This window comes from Barbus barbus (assembly GCF_936440315.1).
Source record: "Barbus barbus genome assembly, chromosome: 25".
NCBI lineage: Eukaryota > Metazoa > Chordata > Actinopteri > Cypriniformes > Cyprinidae > Barbus > Barbus barbus.
This window is the reverse complement of record NC_136753.1, coordinates 22,258,229-22,276,661: the sequence shown is the minus strand read 5'-3', so window position 1 is coordinate 22,276,661 and position 18,433 is coordinate 22,258,229. Positions and strand designations below refer to the sequence as shown.

Genomic DNA, 18,433 nt, shown 5'->3' with positions numbered 1-18,433 from the left:
AAGAAACAAAATCTACAGGTAGCCTATATTAGTACATCATGTTATCTTTATTGAGAGGCCACAGCTCTTGCATATTACAACTGTTGGCTTTGATAAGGCAAACGCAAGAATGAATCCACCAGCTAACTGACACAGAAAAACAAAAAAAGCTTTTGAAGAAGGTGGATCCCACAGGCATGCAGCAATGGCTCAGAATGCAATGTACAGCATCATATATACAAAAACAATAGTGAGACCCCAAAAAATGGCACATAGCAGTTTCAACAGATCTACTAACATAAAGAGAATGGCTTTAATTGGACATACACACTTAAAAAAGAGAGATAGAGAGAGAGAGATCCTCTGTAAAAGTGAAACTGAACCAAAAAATATAGCCATTTGTGTTGTCATTTCTGACATCTAATTAAAAGACGTCTCCAATGAGATATCAAAATGGAGGTATGGCGATATTGCATTTCTAGAATACCAATTCATTTTCATTTTAAGATGCCTGTGAGACAATGCCTTGTTGGATATTTGTGACATAGTGCCACAGAGCCTCGACACAAATAAGGAAAAAATTACAATGGAAGTGTGCAGACACAGAAGACATTTACAGTTATCAGTTTTGAACTTAAATACAGAGATTCATTTTTAGTTTTGAAGCAGTTGGCATCCACTTTAAAAACAGACAAGACAAAGAAAAGGGTCCATACACTCATCTTCACAACAATGTACCATTAATGTATGTAAGAGTACGTCAAAGAAGCGCCATATATGTTATCGCATTGGACAGGGACACACCTAATAATCTCACTCGACATTATCAAACAAATGGTACTCCATATTGCTTAGGAACACAGAAACAAATTCCTCAAATAAATGAGTTGAAAAATTGGTGCTATTTTGTTGTTCTTTATTATGTTATGATACAGCTAAAATTGCCAATCATGGTCTTTGCAACGTTCTTTTTACTCTTTAGTACAATTCTTTGATTTTTATTGTTTTTAACTTCGTTTGTGGGCAATTCGAGCTGATGGGGGGAGATCCTAGAGTGGCTAACTGGGTAATCAGAGTTGATACATGCATCTTACATTATCAGGCTAAGTTTAAAGTGTTGGGGTGGGGTAGGGTAGGGTTGGATAGACTGGTCGGGTTCAGGGTGGTGGGTGGCACCGGATGGCTCGATGCTCTAATCGTCCTCCTCGTCTTCCTCATCGCTGTCCTTCATCGAGATGCCCTGCATGCCCCCTTCTCTGACAGAGGCAGTGGCTTCCTCCAGGGTCAGCCGGTTCCGTACCGTATCGTACCCCTTGCTGTTCAGTGTAGAGTCAAGAACGCCTTGCAGCCTAAAATCTCGGTATTTCTTCTACAAGAATGGGAGATATCAGCAGGCATTATACACACTATCAGACTTCTTTGCCCCTGAATGTTAAAGCTAAATACCTGTCAAAGAAGGCCAGAAAGAATAGCAAGACTAGGGATGCAAGCTATTACAGTTCTGGACAGTACTGATAAATAGCTGATATTAAAATTCTATACTATTTTGTCCCAATTAATTACAATGATAGCCAAACGTTTGGAATAATTAAGATTTTTTGTGTTTTTGAGAGATGTCTCTTATGCTCACCAAGGCTGTATTTATTTGATTATGTAAAAACAGTAATATTGTGAAATTTCAAATAACTATATTCTATTTGAATAGATTTTAAAATGTAATTGTGATGGCAAAGCTGAATTTTCAGCAGCCATTAGTCCAGTCTTTAGTGTTACATAATCCTTCAGAAATTGTTATAATGTGCTTATTTAGAGCTCAAATTATTCATAATGGTTCTTATAATTATTAATGTTGAGATCAGTTTTTGCTGCTTAATATTTTTTTGTGGAAACGGTGATACATTTGTTTCAGGGTTATTTGATGAATAGAAAGCTCATGAACAGCATTTATTTGAAATAGATTTTTTGTAACATTATAAATGTCTTTCTTGTCTTATACGCTTAACACGGTTTCCATAAAAATATTAAGGAGCAAAACTGGTATCAACATTGATACAAAATAAATGTTTCTTGAGCACCAAATCAGCATATTAATGTCTGCTTTACTATCACAGGAATACATTACATTTCAAAATATGTTTAAATAGAAAATAGTTATTTTAAATTTTACCGTATGCTGTAATGCAGCATAAGAGACTTCTTTCAAAACACAATAAAAAATTATTCAAATGTTGCAAGTGAATTTAGGAAGCACAACAATAATGTACAGAATTAAATGTATTTTCATGTTGAGATTTGCAGTGTTATTAAATTATTACTAGCTGAAATTGAGTGTTGGATGACAATTATAAATTAAATATAATCTACATATAAGAATAAAGGAAATTAACTTGCATACTTTAATATCTAATATATATTTAACAGCAAATACCCAACAGACCAATACTGACGAATGAAAGAAACTCAATATGGTACCAATTTTGTGCAACCCTAAGCAAGGTCTAAATCATAGACTAGAATCCAGATACAAGATAGTGTGGTTTTACCCAGACTACAATCGTACCACTACAGTTTCAGCATATAAGCACTTCCATGTAAGTTAGAAAGAAATACCTTTACAATCCTGATGAGGATTTTGAGTTGATAGACATGAAGCTGTTGGTCCATGCGTTCAGTCAGCCAGGTCGCCAGCAGATTCATAGTGGCTGTATACCATTGCTGCAAAGCACAAAAACACAGCATTCTCCAGCAAAACACAGACAGACAAACAAACAAATGCAAGAGACCAGCATGTGTAAACATACATAAGGACATACAGTAACAGCCACACGCAAGTAAACCCACAACACACATATTCATACACGCACACAACTGATACCAACATTTATACAGTCACACTCTCCCTTAAAACCAAGGTTAGTCAGACAAAAATTAATTCAAGAGTCAGAAGTATGACCATCTGAAAAAAAAAACAAATCATGCATTAGGAAATTGCATAATTAATAAAACAAACGTTTAATAAGCCCTACATTTACAGCTTAGCCTGTAACCTAAGGTTCAAACGACTTAATACAAATTTGGTTATCTGAAATAAGCTTGAACAAAGCTCTTTTCTAATCAAAAGTCTTTAGCTTTTGAAAAACTGAACAGATTAAATGCAATGCTTCCCCCTGCCCCTTCACCATTAATCATGCTGAATGTTATAAAACAGCACTTGTGCATGAATGACTGTGAACTTGAAGGTTTAAAAAGCACCACTGAACCCAAAAGCATAAAGAACCCAAGATGCAAACAAAATTAGTGCAGTCACAATCAGAATTCTCAGAAACAAACTCATAAAACGTAAGAATACGGCAGGCAAAGGAGTGTTGTACTGTTATCTTAAACCATATCTACATTATGAAAATCTCATATTCATGCATATTCAGAATCACCTAAATGCGTGTAGTTCAAAGAGAACAGCACATGTGTCGTTCAATGAATGATGTAAACTATCATCTAGAAGAGGAAGTGCTGTATCCTATGTGCACAAATCAATCTGAAGAGTTTTGAAGTGGGCTATTATCAGTTCTCAAGAGGTACAAATAGCCTTTACCATTCAGCCAATCCTTTTATATGTATATATAATTATATTACAAATATGATTTCTCATTATTTGATATGTGATTATGTGAATTAAATCAGATTTCTTGTCGTATTGGGGTCATCTGATGGTTTGATCTGCGATTTCTCTTTACATCTGTCCACTTCAAAGAGGTGGCCGTTCAGAGCGTGCAGTGCATGCAGAGAGTGCAGGTGAGTGTGCAGGGCAGAGAGCTGTGTGTGTGTGTGTGTGTGTGTGTGTGCATGAGGTGGGATTTTTAGGAGGTGGGTCATGCTAGAAGATGTACACAGGAAGATTATTTGATTAGAACTCATGCCACTCGACAGAATGTGATCAAACAGCAGGACATTTAGAGATAAGTTCCACTTTGTCCTAGTAGGAATGCAGAATGAGTCGGGATGCTGTCTTTGGGTTAGGATAACGTGAGTACAAAGTGTTTAGAGAGGGAGAATGTAATGAAAATGACATAACAGACGTACAGAAATGTAGTCGCATGCAACCAAAATCTGTAACACAAGTTGCATAATACAACAAAATCACCACAGTTCCCCGTTCAGACACTACATGATGCTGGAAGAGAGATATTCAGCTTGGAAAATGGAGAGCTTCAGATCCCATTGATGTTCTGGTCCTAAGAAATTAGATTTTTTTTGGCCTATTTTATGCATTTACAAAAGTAATAACTTTCCTCAACAAGACGCAGTGAGACGAGTTACGCACTAAGATGTTAAACTTTCGGTTAGAGGTTTGTTCAAATATTTAATCTTGAATTGGCATGTAAAAGTGACTAATTAGTCTCGTTAATTGTTTTTGACGTACAGCCCTCAGCTGAATATGCCTTTTGACACCTGACCTCATAAGACCACACTGACTGAACCTTCCAAATTTCCACAATTTCAGTCTGTTTGACGCAACTGTCCAAAGCAAGAATTCAGTTAAACAAACAGTGAATCATTACAATCAGAAACATTCATGTTTCTAGCTGCTATTCTTTAATTTGCCAATCAACAGTCATTATATGGCAGCTGTCACCCTAAATCTTACAATTTTAATAATTGCTTTTGATTTCATGCCTCTGAGCCTTTCAGTGATGGTGATTAGTTTGGACAGAAGTCTTGAGAAGACATTTTAATAGGGACAGACTGAAACTATAGAGCAAAAACAGGAGGAGTCATGCCAGATTCATTGTGGGTTTTGAGGTTGGACGTTAAATGCATTACAAACTTAGTGTGGAGAAAAAAAAACAATGCACATAACAAGCATAGAATTTTAAATAAAATAATAAAGGCAGATACAAGCATAAGATGTGTGTGTCACAAATGTTCCAAACACAAGCAAGTAAAGCTGCAAAGTTACGGAATAGACATCCTAACAGTCAAACAGACACTCACACACACACACACACTTTTTTCCACAATATTCTGATACATACAACTCATTAAATTATGGTATGACACACAACTAAATATTCACACACACACACACACACTCATATTTATACAGGAAACAAAATACAGAAAATTAAATAATTATAAAAACACTGACAAACTCTCTCGCGCACACACACACACACACACACACACACGCACATTTGTATCCAAAACAACCACTGGTCCACACATCTGTTACATTCTTATTAAAATATATAAACACACATGTATGCCATTGTGTAACGAAGACACATGTTCACACGATCACAAAGGATTATTTTTCTAAATCGAACAGTGCTCTCTTATACCCTATGCCAGTTGGTATTTAAAAATTAGGGCTGTCAATTGCTTACAAATTTTAATCAAATTACATGCATATCAATATTAATATCAATATACAAAGTGAAATAAAGTGTCCTTTTATGAAAAGCGATGAGGTATTGATTCTTTAAAGTTGCAAAATATAAAACTGATACTATAAGCTTAAATTGCTTTGATGGTTTGAAAATTTGGTATTTAGTAAAATCGGTCCTCTAATTTCTCTGTGCTGATTTGGTGTCAGGGATTTGGTAGTATTTTTTAAAAAATTGTTACGTCACACTTTTCAGGTCTAAATAAAATAGACTCTTTTGAGAGCACTGTTTTATAAATAATCCACTTGGTGACACTTTGCCTCTTAAACAAGAATCTGCTGTGAGCATAAAGTCCAACGCATGTTAGCTAACACAACACCAGAGCACAAAGGTCCAATGCATCGTGGCTAATGAAACACCAGAGCACAGAGAGCTGGAACAGGAAGTCACAGCAATGAGACATTAGGGAGCTGACTGAAAGCTTCATGTCATGATTGGCCTTATGTGTCTGGATGTAAGGTCTCCAGGTTCGGCACTCAAAATGTGACTTATCCCTCGTATGCCCCATTGTTTTGCCACATTTTGGATGGGCCCTCCATTGTTAGGCACGGAGGTTACGGCATCTTACTTACATCAAATAATCTCTCTATATACACCTCCTCATTGACCTTATCTCTCAGAATGTCCTGAGAGTGACGGACAAAGGTCACATAGCCATCCGCAACGTCCATCCCTGGTTTCTGTGGAAGAGGGAAACCAGAAACAGAAAATGTTAGTTTTGTATGAAATAGATTTGAATAGAAAGAATGAATGCTGAATTTTTAATACTCACAGGGACATCCACATATTTTGATGCTGCTTTCACCTGAAATGAATAAAAAGTTTGAATCAAGCAAATCTAAGTTAAATCATTCTCTTCTTAAATATGTTAAAAATATGTTTAACACCTAAAGTAATTTTCAATGCACAGTAAAACTTAGCACCACAAAAATGACAAGATTAAGTGCAAATTACATAAAAAATGTGCACCTTTACAAATTCAGCATGGTTTCATACTAGAGATAATGCTTACCGTGAAGGAGAGGAAGGAGGAGAAGAGAGTTCCCTCATCATACCTGGAGATCTTGGCAAGTACGCTCTCCAGAATGGCCACAAACTGTTCAGGTGGCACAAAACCAATAACTCAATGACAAATAATTCAACAAACGTTATACCAATACAGTACTTCCTTGATGTCAACCATTTTCTCAAAACGTACCTTTGCCACCAAAAGGGAAATCATGTCTTTTACACTCTCTTCAATGAGTTCATCGATTTGAGAGTGGTACTGTTTCTAAAAGGTAAAGACAGATTGAAATACTCAGACAAACTTATACAGTGGATATATAAAGACAGAGAACTCAGCCGTAGCTGTTTAAACCAAAGATAAATCCATACAGAAATAGAAAGCATGGCCAAATTCACATTGAACAAAGTTGCAGTTGCCTATACAACCAAATGACATGCATCCTTGAAAAATGAAATAAAATAATGTCTTTGACCAAACATAAAATTGTACTTAATGGGGATGTGATTATTTTTCACATAATTTTCTTGATGTATTAACATATATTTCTGTGAAAGTATTCTCACAAACATTTGCATAATGTTATTAAATCCCAAATGTATTTATGTAAGTTTCTGGGACTCTTGAGGAGGATGTGAAAGTACCAGTATAGATCAAGCTTTTGTCTATCACAAAAGTCAGAAGTTTTGCCAATTACCTCCTGGCCCAATTCCATGGCACACAGTTTAGCAGACTGGTCCTTGGCATCCACCATCACATTGAACATGGTGCATAAGGACAGTGGGATGCGGAAATCTGTGGAACGGCTGCTTTTGGCCAGCTTAGATTCAAATGCTCCCCTGGTGCTGTTGACGAGCAAAGGGTGTGAAGTAAATGAGTCATCTTGCATGAAATTTCATTCATACTTCAAAGACATACTTTAAAATGTGCATGTATACCATCAATTGTTTTGTTACTAGAGATACTATTTTACCGTTTAACGCTTGTCTCAATCATGTCACTTGACATGAGCTTCATACGGTTATCCAGATGTTTGGCAAACTCTTCTTCTGGCCAATGTAGGTCCCTGATGAAGGTCTGTAGGGCATCCAACTTCCAGAACAGATCTTCTGATGTTCCCGAGCCATTGCTGCCAGGTATAGTAAGATATTAGAGGTCAAAAGTCCCAGATATTCAGGAATTAAGGAAGCTGCAGAGTATCTAAGACTTTAGATTGCTTTATTTTAACCACACACCAACTGGCACTCCCAAAATTTGACCCTCAGAACTGGAAATTTAATTTAAAGGTAACCGCACAATCAGTGCATGGCAAAATAAAAGACAGGTGTTTTTGCAAAACACATCAATAACCTTGCATTGATGCTTGGTTATTAAACCTTATAGGACTGACCTGAATTCATGCATACTTTGCTCTGTCAATTTGCTCTAAAGGAAAAGGGTTTGGGAATGTCATGATGAGAGAAGGCTTGCACAGATACAGTTGCAAACTAACAGATGCTAAGCAAGATGGCGCTTTAATATGAAGCCAATGCTCTTAATGACATCTGTTACCTAGTTGGAGAATCAATACTTTCTTAGAGTTAGTGTTTAATGTTAAAGACGACTCTATATGCAGTGTGATTCTTAAACGGATATAGTTCAGCATAAATGCAAATTCTGTATCATTTATTCACCCTTATATCACTCAAAACCTGACTTCCTTCTTTCTTCCTTGAAACACAGACACTGCACAAAGATATTTTTAAGAATACTTTTGTCCATAAAATTAAAGTCAATGGGGTCCAAAACATTGACTTTCGTTGTATGGACAAAAAATGTTTGGAGATTTTTTTCAAAAAACTTTTTTTTTTTTTTTGTACCACTGAAGATTTGGAATGACATGATTTGAGTAAATCATTTTACACCTTTGGGTGAACTGTATGTTTAAACCAAAATATTAAAGTTGGAAAAGGGCAAGGTCCAGTGCCAAAAATGGAGGAAAGATCAAGCTCTCTCTCATCACCCATTCCCACTGAGACTAAAGGAGCTCCCGAGGTCAAAACACACCATGCAGTCGACTCTGAGGACGCTGCCATCCTGAGTAGAAAGATGTGTCATAAGGGCCAGGGTTAAAGAGTTAAAACATAAGAGTGAATTATGTTGTATGCATGGGGACTGCTGCAATCTTGGAATTGGTTAAGTTCAAGACAAAGTAGAATTGCTTGAAATTCCTTTTTGAAATGGGTATGATTCAGTGATCTTATACTGCAAATGTGATGTTGTTCTACTCTATGTGTTGAAAAGAAGCCCACTCTGATGTTTGAATTCTTTGGGTGTTAGTTTCTACTGCCTTGGATGCCAGCTACACTGAAGTAATATATACTTCAGAGCATCAGCTACCAACGCAATGACAGAGCTACGACCAGGCAGGGAGTTGCACCAACCCACAACCACTGGTAACTTCCACACAAAACAAACCCAATGTTCCTTCATGTTTAGACCACCTTTTTGTCTCAGCTATCCTCCAGAATAATTTTTCTTACCATTGATATCATGATGTTTATACCAGCTCTTTTTAATACCAACAAACCCTAATGTCCCAGCATAATTCATGCAGGCACTTATAGAAAGCACTTGCAAAAGGAATTTATAATATTAGCTAAATATTGACTACAACAGAATTGCTTAGGATACAAACACTAAAGAAACTTTTTGAAATGACTAAATACTGAGGAAAAACTGAAATGAGGAGATAACTTTCAAATTAAAACAAAACTTGTTTTGTTTTTTTGAAAAGTTGTTTTAGTCCATCATTAGTGTTTTATTTATGGTTTTAGTCCAAAATTGGTTGCAATGTGTGTTAACTTTAAGGCCATCTACTTGTTAGTTTGTATGATAGAATTGTATTTGAATACAAAGCATTGGCTTGGCTGTAGGTTTGGGTTGCAATCCAGATCTCACCACCTCAGTCTAACCTCAATGGCATGCACATTGAGGAAAATGAGGAGCTTTTCAGTCTCATTTCAAATAACAGATCACCCTTTGCAGGCTACTTGACATGAGAATGATTCTAGAGGCAAGCCATCTTGCCCTGTAGGTATTGTATATCCAATACAAAGAACACGGAAAGTCTGCTATAGCCATCATTTAAATGTCTTTTAACAATTGACAAGTTTAGCAAACATTTAGCAATTCAATGATACTTAACGGTAAGTTAACTAACCCCAAACATTTTCATGCCAAGAAGACTTTTGAATGCATCAGATCTCAGGTAAATGCATTGAATACACACTCAGAGTCATATATAGCAGCCATCCAAGACGGAGTGGAAAAGCTAGGCATTTGTGGAAGGTTAACAGATAGTCCTGCTACTGGCACGGGAAGATTTGGTACTTTGGGAATTTGGAGGTTCACATTTGGTAGATTCACATTGGGCAGATTACTTGTTAAACTCCTGCAGAAACAGACAAAAAAAGAAACAAAAAAATCCATAACAGTGGCAGTGTGGAATGCTGCAAATAAGCAATGTAAGACATACAGTACAAAAAAGAGAAACTGAGAAATGGAGAAGACCATCTTCACACATAAAGAGCAGACACATAAAAACTGGTCATTAAATGTAGGGAGGGAATCTACAGCACATTTAAACAGAAGACCTGAGTAGAAAGAAACTTGTGGTCAATAATATCGACAACAGCACACTTATATAAAAAGGAAGTAAAAGCAGAATTTTTCCACAGCAAGAACAAATAGAAGCTCCAAAGATCTGAAGACGGTGGTGGGGTTTTAGACATACAAACAGACAACAAACAAAAGAGGAAAACCATACTGACATATAATTCTCAAAGGGCATACGCTTAATTGACAGAAGAGTATTCTGTATTCTGGAATATTTGGGTAGGCAGTATCTTTTCTAAAGATAGCAGGTTATCTAAATATTATTATCTGTTTGCTGGGAACTGGTTCGACATTAAAAATCAACATGCAAACCAAAATCAAGCATGACAGAACAATTGATTAGGACATAAAAAGCATTCTGTTTAAAGCGCACAATATGAGGGTTAGTTCACAAAAAAAAGATGGAAACCTGCAAGACACTGACTGAAGTCTATCCTGATAGATTGTGGACTTGGTGAACTTCCTCTGATGTTTGGCAGCTTTCTCACGTAAGGCATGGTTAAAGAGGTCACTCTTAAAAGAATGAAATTTTTCGCAATGGCGTAAACAAACTTGTTTCGGACTTTACCTGAGAAATCTAACTGGATGCTAAGCAGTTTAATTTGATTAGCTGTATAGTTTTGCAGAGGATATGCCTGTCCCTGCAGTCTCACATATATATACAAGTTGTTTTTTAGATATTTTTTGTGATGTTTTTGTCCTGAAAGGCCCTGGCTCCCGGTCACCGCACACATTGTTGAGGAAGTGGTGTCTTACTTTACAGGCTCCCATGACTCCCGCTCAAATCCCCTGTGAATGGACTGAGCGATGGAGGATTCCATGAGATCCACATATCGCACCACAAGAGGAGCATACAGGTCCTGCAGATGTTTGTGGAACTTTCCATTACACAGGTGATCTTTAAAAACAGAAAAAAATTGTAGGTTATGACAATGCTTTTCAATTATAACTTAATTAGAATGATGACACATTTCAGTAATTTTTGAGAAATGACAATCAGAACTGTTACTATCAGAACTGTTAACCAAATTTTGCAAGAAGTGCTTACAGTCGGTACGGAGGAAATCATTTAGAAGCTGAAAGAGTGGGAAACTGTCCCAGCTCTCGGGAGACTGGATCTCAAGAGCAGCATCCATATCAACTCCATAGAGCGACAGGAAGTTCTCGGCGTGCTCCACCATCAGGTCTGACCACCATGCAAAGGCCTTGATGGTCCAGTAAAGGAAAAAAAGAATGAAAAAAGAAGCAGAGAGTTAGAAAATCACAAGTGTATTGGTTAATCTCAGGCAAGAAAAATATTGTAAACTGATTAAGTGTCTGCCATATGGTATTTCACATAGTCACTATGTAAATCTGCTTCTAAAGTAATGGCTCTTCATTTGACCAGCAAGAGTTCAAATGAAGAAAAGTAATAGTTTTTGGTCTGAATGGTTCATATTTTGCTTAAGCGTTAGAGGTCATTATGTTAATTAACTAAATAGATAAAGCTTTCAAGTAACCAGTTTACAAGGGTTACGGTGATCAGTTTACCATTATGGACTTTAAAACTTACATTAGACCATTTATAAATTTGCAACACAGAAAATTCTACTATATATATAAATTAGGACTCCTTTAATAGGAGGGCCTGACATTCAAGTCTAAAAAAAATAACAATACACCTTAAATCTTGTGTTGCAAATGTGTGCATATTTGTGACCAGAGGTCATTTTTCCTATATCAAGTTAATTCCCAGTGGAGTCAAGATGCCAGAGGAGGTGCAGTTCTCATGCAAGTGAGGTAGAAATCCCTGCATGCTTTTGCCCTCCAAATGGAAGATGTAGTTCAACTGTTCACATCACTGCATCCCTAACCTCGGGATGGGGATGTGTCTTGTGATCATGCAACATTGCCGTCCCTGATACGCCAAAAACTGCAAGCAAGCAGCAGAATTCTTTACTTGGCAATGGATATGGTTTGCCCGAATATTTCTTCTATAATCTCTTAAAGTGACCATAAATTTTGGGCCTGTAGTGGGGTATTGAGCAGGAGTTTCTTAGATCAATCAGGCTTGCTTGCAGTCTTGGCATAAAACACTTTTCTTCTAATTAAAACAACCGACCAGTGATAAACCCATTCAGGGAACTGATCAGCCTTTTTAAGAGGCGTAATCCTTCCCTTTGCTTGCATGCTCTGTCCTTTTTTTACCCCTCTAAACCCACAGCTTCAAAGAGCCTCAAAATATTTCCCCCAAATCCGTTCTGCAACATAGGGATAGCAAGCTCCAAGACCAGACTTACCATAGAACTTACCTGCAGGCTTCATAATTAACACTTGAAAACCTACATTGGTCATAAAGTTGGGACCAACAAACATAGCATTTGCTAGTGTAGCAGGGCAATGCATATGGCTGAGCTTAACCAGACAGACAAGTAGAAAGTGGGGTAGAGAGCGTTAAGAGACGCCAAATCCAAGCAACCCATGAATCCTTCCCCAAGGCCCTTCTTGCTAATCTGTGAGCGCTGGGTAGGTGTTAGCATTAACACCCTTCTTGACTGAATACAGAAATCCTACTGTAGATTAAAACCAGCAAGAGAGGCCCTGGGAAGAAGGCAATGTTATGACATTGGTTTGGTCATTTTAAGGAATTGTGAAGTCCAAGTACACTAGCATAAGGGAACACATCTAACTGGGAAAAGTTAGGGTGACACAACTAGTGTGGCGGGTGGGTAAATGTGAACATTCCCAAGGAAGCAAAGGAATCACTGAGCATTGACCTTGCCAGTCGGGGACACAAGCCTTACAAGTTTGAAGGGAGACTTGACAGGCACAATGCTGAGGAATTAAGACGAACCCATGTCAGATGCGGCATAACATTCCCTCACATTGTGAGGAACGGGACATTACAGGGGAAGGGAACCCTTCATAGCTCATGCACAAGCCAGTATGGGGCTTTTTCACTGCATTCATTTTGACCACATACCTCTTTTCCCTGCAACATCACCATGGAGTGAATGGTGAGGAAAAACATGAACACGTAGAGAGTGATGTATGTGCAAAGTGTTAATGTGTGCACAAAATGTTGATTATAAACAATATTTCCCAAAACATTTGGATAAAAAGTAACAATTGCGAGATTTAATTCAAATGGAAGATATAAAGTTGCAATTACATTTGGTTGAAATGGTTTTCCATATTATAACGTATGATGCCACCAGTTGGGCAGTGAAGCATTGTAGTTTTACAAAGTAAAACTTAACAGTATGATGGTTCTACCATAATGTCTTGCCGCTAAAACTAAAATATTTTGCTCATTTTGTGATTAAGTGTGTGAGGAGGGAGATATTTAAGAATTTCCCAGAAATCCAAGAGACCAACTCTTTATCTCAATTTCATCATGTTCTTTAAGCATCATCTTGCCCCATTCCACCCAGACATAACAGAAAAGCCCTTAACTGCGTGAATCGACATGCTTGAGGGAAAAGGTACACTATGTGATGACAACTTAGGAAAAAAAGAAACATGATACTGTACCGACTGGTCTCCTGTACTTGTGACCGCAGCCTGTTAAGCATATTCAGAAAGATACAGTAAATCTATAAATCTCAGGAAGACCATGGATTACCTAATACTTTAAATTGCATCTCGGAATAAAGCCAATTATGCATTTGTTCTTGGAGTAGTAAATGCTGAAACATGCCAATTATCATAATTACAGCTGAAACCCCAGCTTGGCTCTCTATTCATAAAGCATCTTCAGTTCTGTTTAGTATTAGCCATTCCAAACGAATCTGTCTAACATTCAGAACACAGAGACAATCTGTATTCTGAGGCTTTCTTTAGAGTATAGATCCAGGGAAAGTGGTTTAGAGACCTGGATCTCACGGGAGAGCGAACTCTTGCTGTTCTCTAATTTCCACTAATACAAATTGCATTGTGCAAACTGTAAAGCTGCCTTTTTATTATTAGAGAGGAGCCACTGGTCATTTAAATCAGCCCTATTTTGTACTAAAGAAAAAAGAGAGTGAATGTGGGGGAAATAGAGAGAAAGAGTCCAGACTCACCTCAGCGTGATGGTCCTGGTTCTGATGTAGAACCTCAATGACTAACTCTGCCAGACGGATGACGTGCTCCAGCTTTTTAGCAGGCGTAGCTAGGTTGGCTACATTCTCTGGAGCAGAATGATGCGGAGAAGAGGGACGGTTAATATTACAGTGGTTGATTAATATATTTATTCTATGAATCTCTGATGTCATGAGCACTACAATGCAGTCTGAAGAAGCTAAGGTTATAAATACCTAACTGAGCATGCAGAAATGACAACACTGTTGATGACACTCATAACACTTCAAGAAAAGATGCCTAACTGATGTCAGAAAAAATAATAGACCTTTTTTGGCAATCTCTGAGGCATAAACAAATTGTTTGGCAAGCTTGCAACTAAATTGGGGTTCAAAAGTCTGAGATCACAAGTGGTTCTATTTTGCTTTTTTCATAATTGAAATGTATTGTGTGATTATAAACTATATTAGCAGCATAATAGCTGAAGTAAATAAAAAGTTAACAAATCTGGTATTTTGGTTTGTCTCTTTTTCCCAGCAGCTCTTGAGTTGCATGACTACTTGTATAAATCCTCATAATCATTTTCTCCAGCATGATTTGAGAATGTTTCAAAGAGTACCTTATGCATCAATGTATGCTAAGAGGAAATGCAGTCTTTACAATGACATATTTACATAATAACTTTTCCTAAAGCCTAAAATTTCAACTCCGGGTTTGAATTCTAGATGTTTAATGTGGACACAGACGTTTGGACCCCACTGTAAAAACCTTTATACTAATACTGCATTTTTATGTATCTAGGTAAATTACTAATAATTTGTAGAACTTCTCAATGCTGTCTAGAATTTAAGGCCAACACATGAGAGAAAAAGCAGACCAGATTGTCAGACATATGCAACACTTCAATGAAATGAGGACATCTGGACACACAATAGTGTTTCTGGTTTAACATGTAATCAACTTTTGTCTGAACAAGATGAAATGAGTAAGACAGAAAAAAAAAAGAAAAGCTAAAGAAATGAAATAAAATACTGACCAACTCAGCAATGCTGAGGTCTCCACTAAAGGAGAAAAGAAAATCTTTAATTTATTGACTGAAATGCTACTTCAGTCATGAAGGACATTACTTATTTATCATTTAGTCTGACTCCTTAATCTTGGTGTTTAGAGTGTGAAATGTTCACTTTTATGCCATTGGTTTATCGGTCTGTTAAATTCATGTGTTATTAATGGGGTTGTGGGGCACTGTACTGAAATTTACTACACTGTTAACCATTAATATCTGATAGAAACTCATTCTAACTCTTCCTAATGCCATGATGTCATCAACACAACATGATAAAGTAATCACAATGGATTTAATGATAATCCAAGATTATCATTATCCAAATTTCATACTTTATCTATTTTCAATGTGTCTAAAATGTTCTGGTCATGTCAAGTTTCTAAGACCAGGGCTGGGAATTAAAGAAGCAAAACATCTCTAAAACTAATGAAGATTTAGAGAAGTGGTTCTCAACTGGTGGGTTGTTACACAAAAAACAGTTTGCAGGTTTGCAGCAAAACCAGTTGAGAACTACTTTTTAGAACATCTATGGATGTCAGGATTCAGATATTCTTGAGTTACAATCTTATTCCCAGCACTTCAGCAAGAAACATTTGCAATCATTCTACCCTCACATTTTAACACATTGAAAAGACTGCCACTAAAATATTTGTCAAAGATAGTATTTCTTCTTGTAAATCTGCATAATGTAGCACCATTAGGCAGACTGTTCAGTGCTAAGATGTTCCGTTTCTATGTCCAAAGTCATAATATAACACAAAATAAGTTTTTACCCAAATTTTGTGTATATTTTTATAAAAGAATACTATCTTCACAAAAAAAGTATCACACAAGGGAAATCCTTGTGTCGTGGAGTGTACAGGACTTTCAGACTAAATACATTTTCCTTGTAATTGTGTCATGTGCATGTGCCAGGATGTGTTGAAGGGGACAGGGGATGACGTCAAACATAGCTTCACCTGGATCCTTCTGATCCTTTAGAGTTTTCTCAACTTGAGAGAGAGAGAGAGAGAGAGAGAGAGAAAGAAAGAAAAAGAGAGTCAGAGCAATATAAAGAGAGGGAGAAATAAGGGAGAAAGAGAAGGGAGAATTGGGGGAGGAAAAATAATTATTCCTCAAGGTGGCATGTTTTAGCCCAAAGTTGGTGCAGCATCCCTGGTAATTTCACTCTTGGTCGCTCTCCAGAGAATTATTGAGTATTTGATATAGAATAATAATTTTAAAAAACAATGGCAAACAAACACACATGTAGATATTTACCTGGAACGACAAGAACAAAAACACATAGCAAAGTAGCAACTGAACGACATACTGAACGACATAAGAGACAATAGCCATTGTTCAGTCGCATGACAAATCGAACACAGTTGTTGTAATCACGAACAAGACAAACTTGTGATGTTGGAACATATAAGTCATAGCTCGTACAAGTGTGCTAACTCCTGCTCTCCCCGAAGCTCAGGCACCTGTTGATGTGTCTGGAACCCCCCAGTGAAACCACCTACCACACCACAGTAACAATATACACTCAGACAAAGTAAAATAGCAAGCAAAGTAAAAATGCATTCAATTCACAAACATGAGCTTCAACCAAAAACAAACAAGAGGAAGCTGAACGGATGCATCAGTCATGTCGTATTACAAACAGATGGAAATCTCTGCCAAAGGAATTGGAATCAGAACGTTACGTATCGTTCTCTACTCAGTGTCTGTCGTCTGTGTGAAAATGGCAAAACAAAAAAGTTCCAAAAAGGATGTGACATGGAGGACTGAGTTGATGAAAGAGAGGTAAAGAATGAGGGGTGAGGAGTTGTTACTCACGGATGGTTAAATCCATCACTTGTGTAGCCAAGGAGTAGACAGGATGATCATACATTTCCCTCTTTTTTCCTAAAGAAAAAGAGGATTCCGGCATGCAAGAGTTTGGGGTCAGAGGAAAGGGGGTCAAGGGTTGAATATGGTGAAGGGATGTTTTGTGTTAAGGGAAGTTCTATTCAAGAAATCAGTTTTTGGAAAAGTTTGGATAATACAAAATTATTTGATGGTTAAAACCCTTAAACCACAATCACCCTTAAATTCTCACTTTGAGACAGTAAAAATGAGGAACAAAGTGGAAGTGGAAAGCTTTTAAAGGTGTGCCACTGTTCAAACGTTTGGGGCCAGTAAGTTTGTTTTTTTTAAGAAATTCATGCTTTTATTTAGTAAGGATGCATTAAATTGGTCAAAAGTGTCAGGTGTTTTTTTTTTTTTTTTTTTTTAAATAAACTGTTCTTTCGATCCTCTGAAAATTGTTTTCAACAATAATATCCAAATCAGCATATTTAAAGGATTTCTGAAGGATCATGTGACACAGAGGTCAGCTTTACTATTACAGGAATAAATTACTAAATAAATTCTATTTTATTATTACTGAATAAATAGATTTTAAAATATCTTAAAAGAGTTATTTTAAATTAAAATAGCCTTTCACAATATTACTGTTTTTGAATCAAGTAAATGAAGCCTTGATAAGAGACCTAAAAAAGTTCAATCATACCGACCCCAGAGTTCTGAACAGTAGTGTATTGTTCACCCAAAAATGAAAATTCTGTTATTTGAAACACATACAGTAATTTTCTTTCTTCCATGGATTTAATTGACATTAAATCGACTGATTTGTATGCTACTTTTACTGTGTTTTTGTACTTTTCAAACCTTTTCAGAGCAGCCAGACAATTTTGTTGTATGGAAAAGAGCTGCTTAGACAGTCAGCAAAATATCTTCTTTTGTGTTCCACTAAAGAAAAGAAAACAATATGCATTTCAAACAACAAATCTGAGTAACTGATGACAGAATCATATTTGGGTGAGCTGTTGTGTCAAGGATATTGCACCAATTTCATGAGGGAACAAGCAGCCAAGGCCTTGATACTGTGTTCTAAAAGCAACAGAACCATTTGATGTAGTAGAGGGTATTCATTCAGAAAGATGATTTCAAACATCTAAACACAAACATCCTCCTCAAAACCAGCCCATAATGCCTTCAACTCCTCTTCAAATAGACACCTCTCCTTATTGCCCATCTTTTGCTTCTTAGTAATCCTCTTTCACGCTTGTTGCCCAACCTGGCATTGTTTCATGAATGCTTCCCTCTTCATCTCACTCCTCTTTCCCTCAACCTGTTTTTCTCTAATGGGCTCGTCCTCCCTTCTACCGCTCCTTCCCACATACTTAATTTATTTCACCGCAAAATCCGTCCCCA

At 37.0% G+C, this 18,433-nt stretch overlaps 1 protein-coding gene across 2 annotated transcripts in view; it reads right to left on the bottom strand.

The window, feature by feature from the left end:
* Window positions 1-30: 30 nt before the first annotated feature.
* The window catches only part of LOC306844745 (calcium-dependent secretion activator 1-like), a 74,182-nt gene continuing 55,779 nt past the window's right edge, over window positions 31-18,433 (bottom strand). Inside the window, exons 17-30 of one of the 2 annotated variants that reach the window (XM_079377109.1) lie at window positions 16,153-16,185; window positions 14,130-14,236; window positions 13,600-13,629; window positions 11,135-11,291; window positions 10,843-10,984; window positions 9,701-9,862; window positions 7,403-7,558; window positions 7,127-7,274; window positions 6,622-6,696; window positions 6,436-6,519; window positions 6,196-6,228; window positions 5,996-6,103; window positions 2,590-2,694; window positions 31-1,348 (exon numbers count right to left, since the gene is read on the bottom strand). In XM_079377109.1, coding sequence (XP_079233235.1) covers window positions 1,172-1,348; window positions 2,590-2,694; window positions 5,996-6,103; window positions 6,196-6,228; window positions 6,436-6,519; window positions 6,622-6,696; window positions 7,127-7,274; window positions 7,403-7,558; window positions 9,701-9,862; window positions 10,843-10,984; window positions 11,135-11,291; window positions 13,600-13,629; window positions 14,130-14,236; window positions 16,153-16,185 — 1,517 coding nt within the window. In that variant the 3' untranslated portion in view covers window positions 31-1,171. The remainder of the gene's footprint in view (window positions 1,349-2,589; window positions 2,695-5,995; window positions 6,104-6,195; window positions 6,229-6,435; window positions 6,520-6,621; window positions 6,697-7,126; window positions 7,275-7,402; window positions 7,559-9,700; window positions 9,863-10,842; window positions 10,985-11,134; window positions 11,292-13,599; window positions 13,630-14,129; window positions 14,237-16,152; window positions 16,186-18,433) is intronic. The other variant, XM_079377110.1, reaches the window with a different exon arrangement.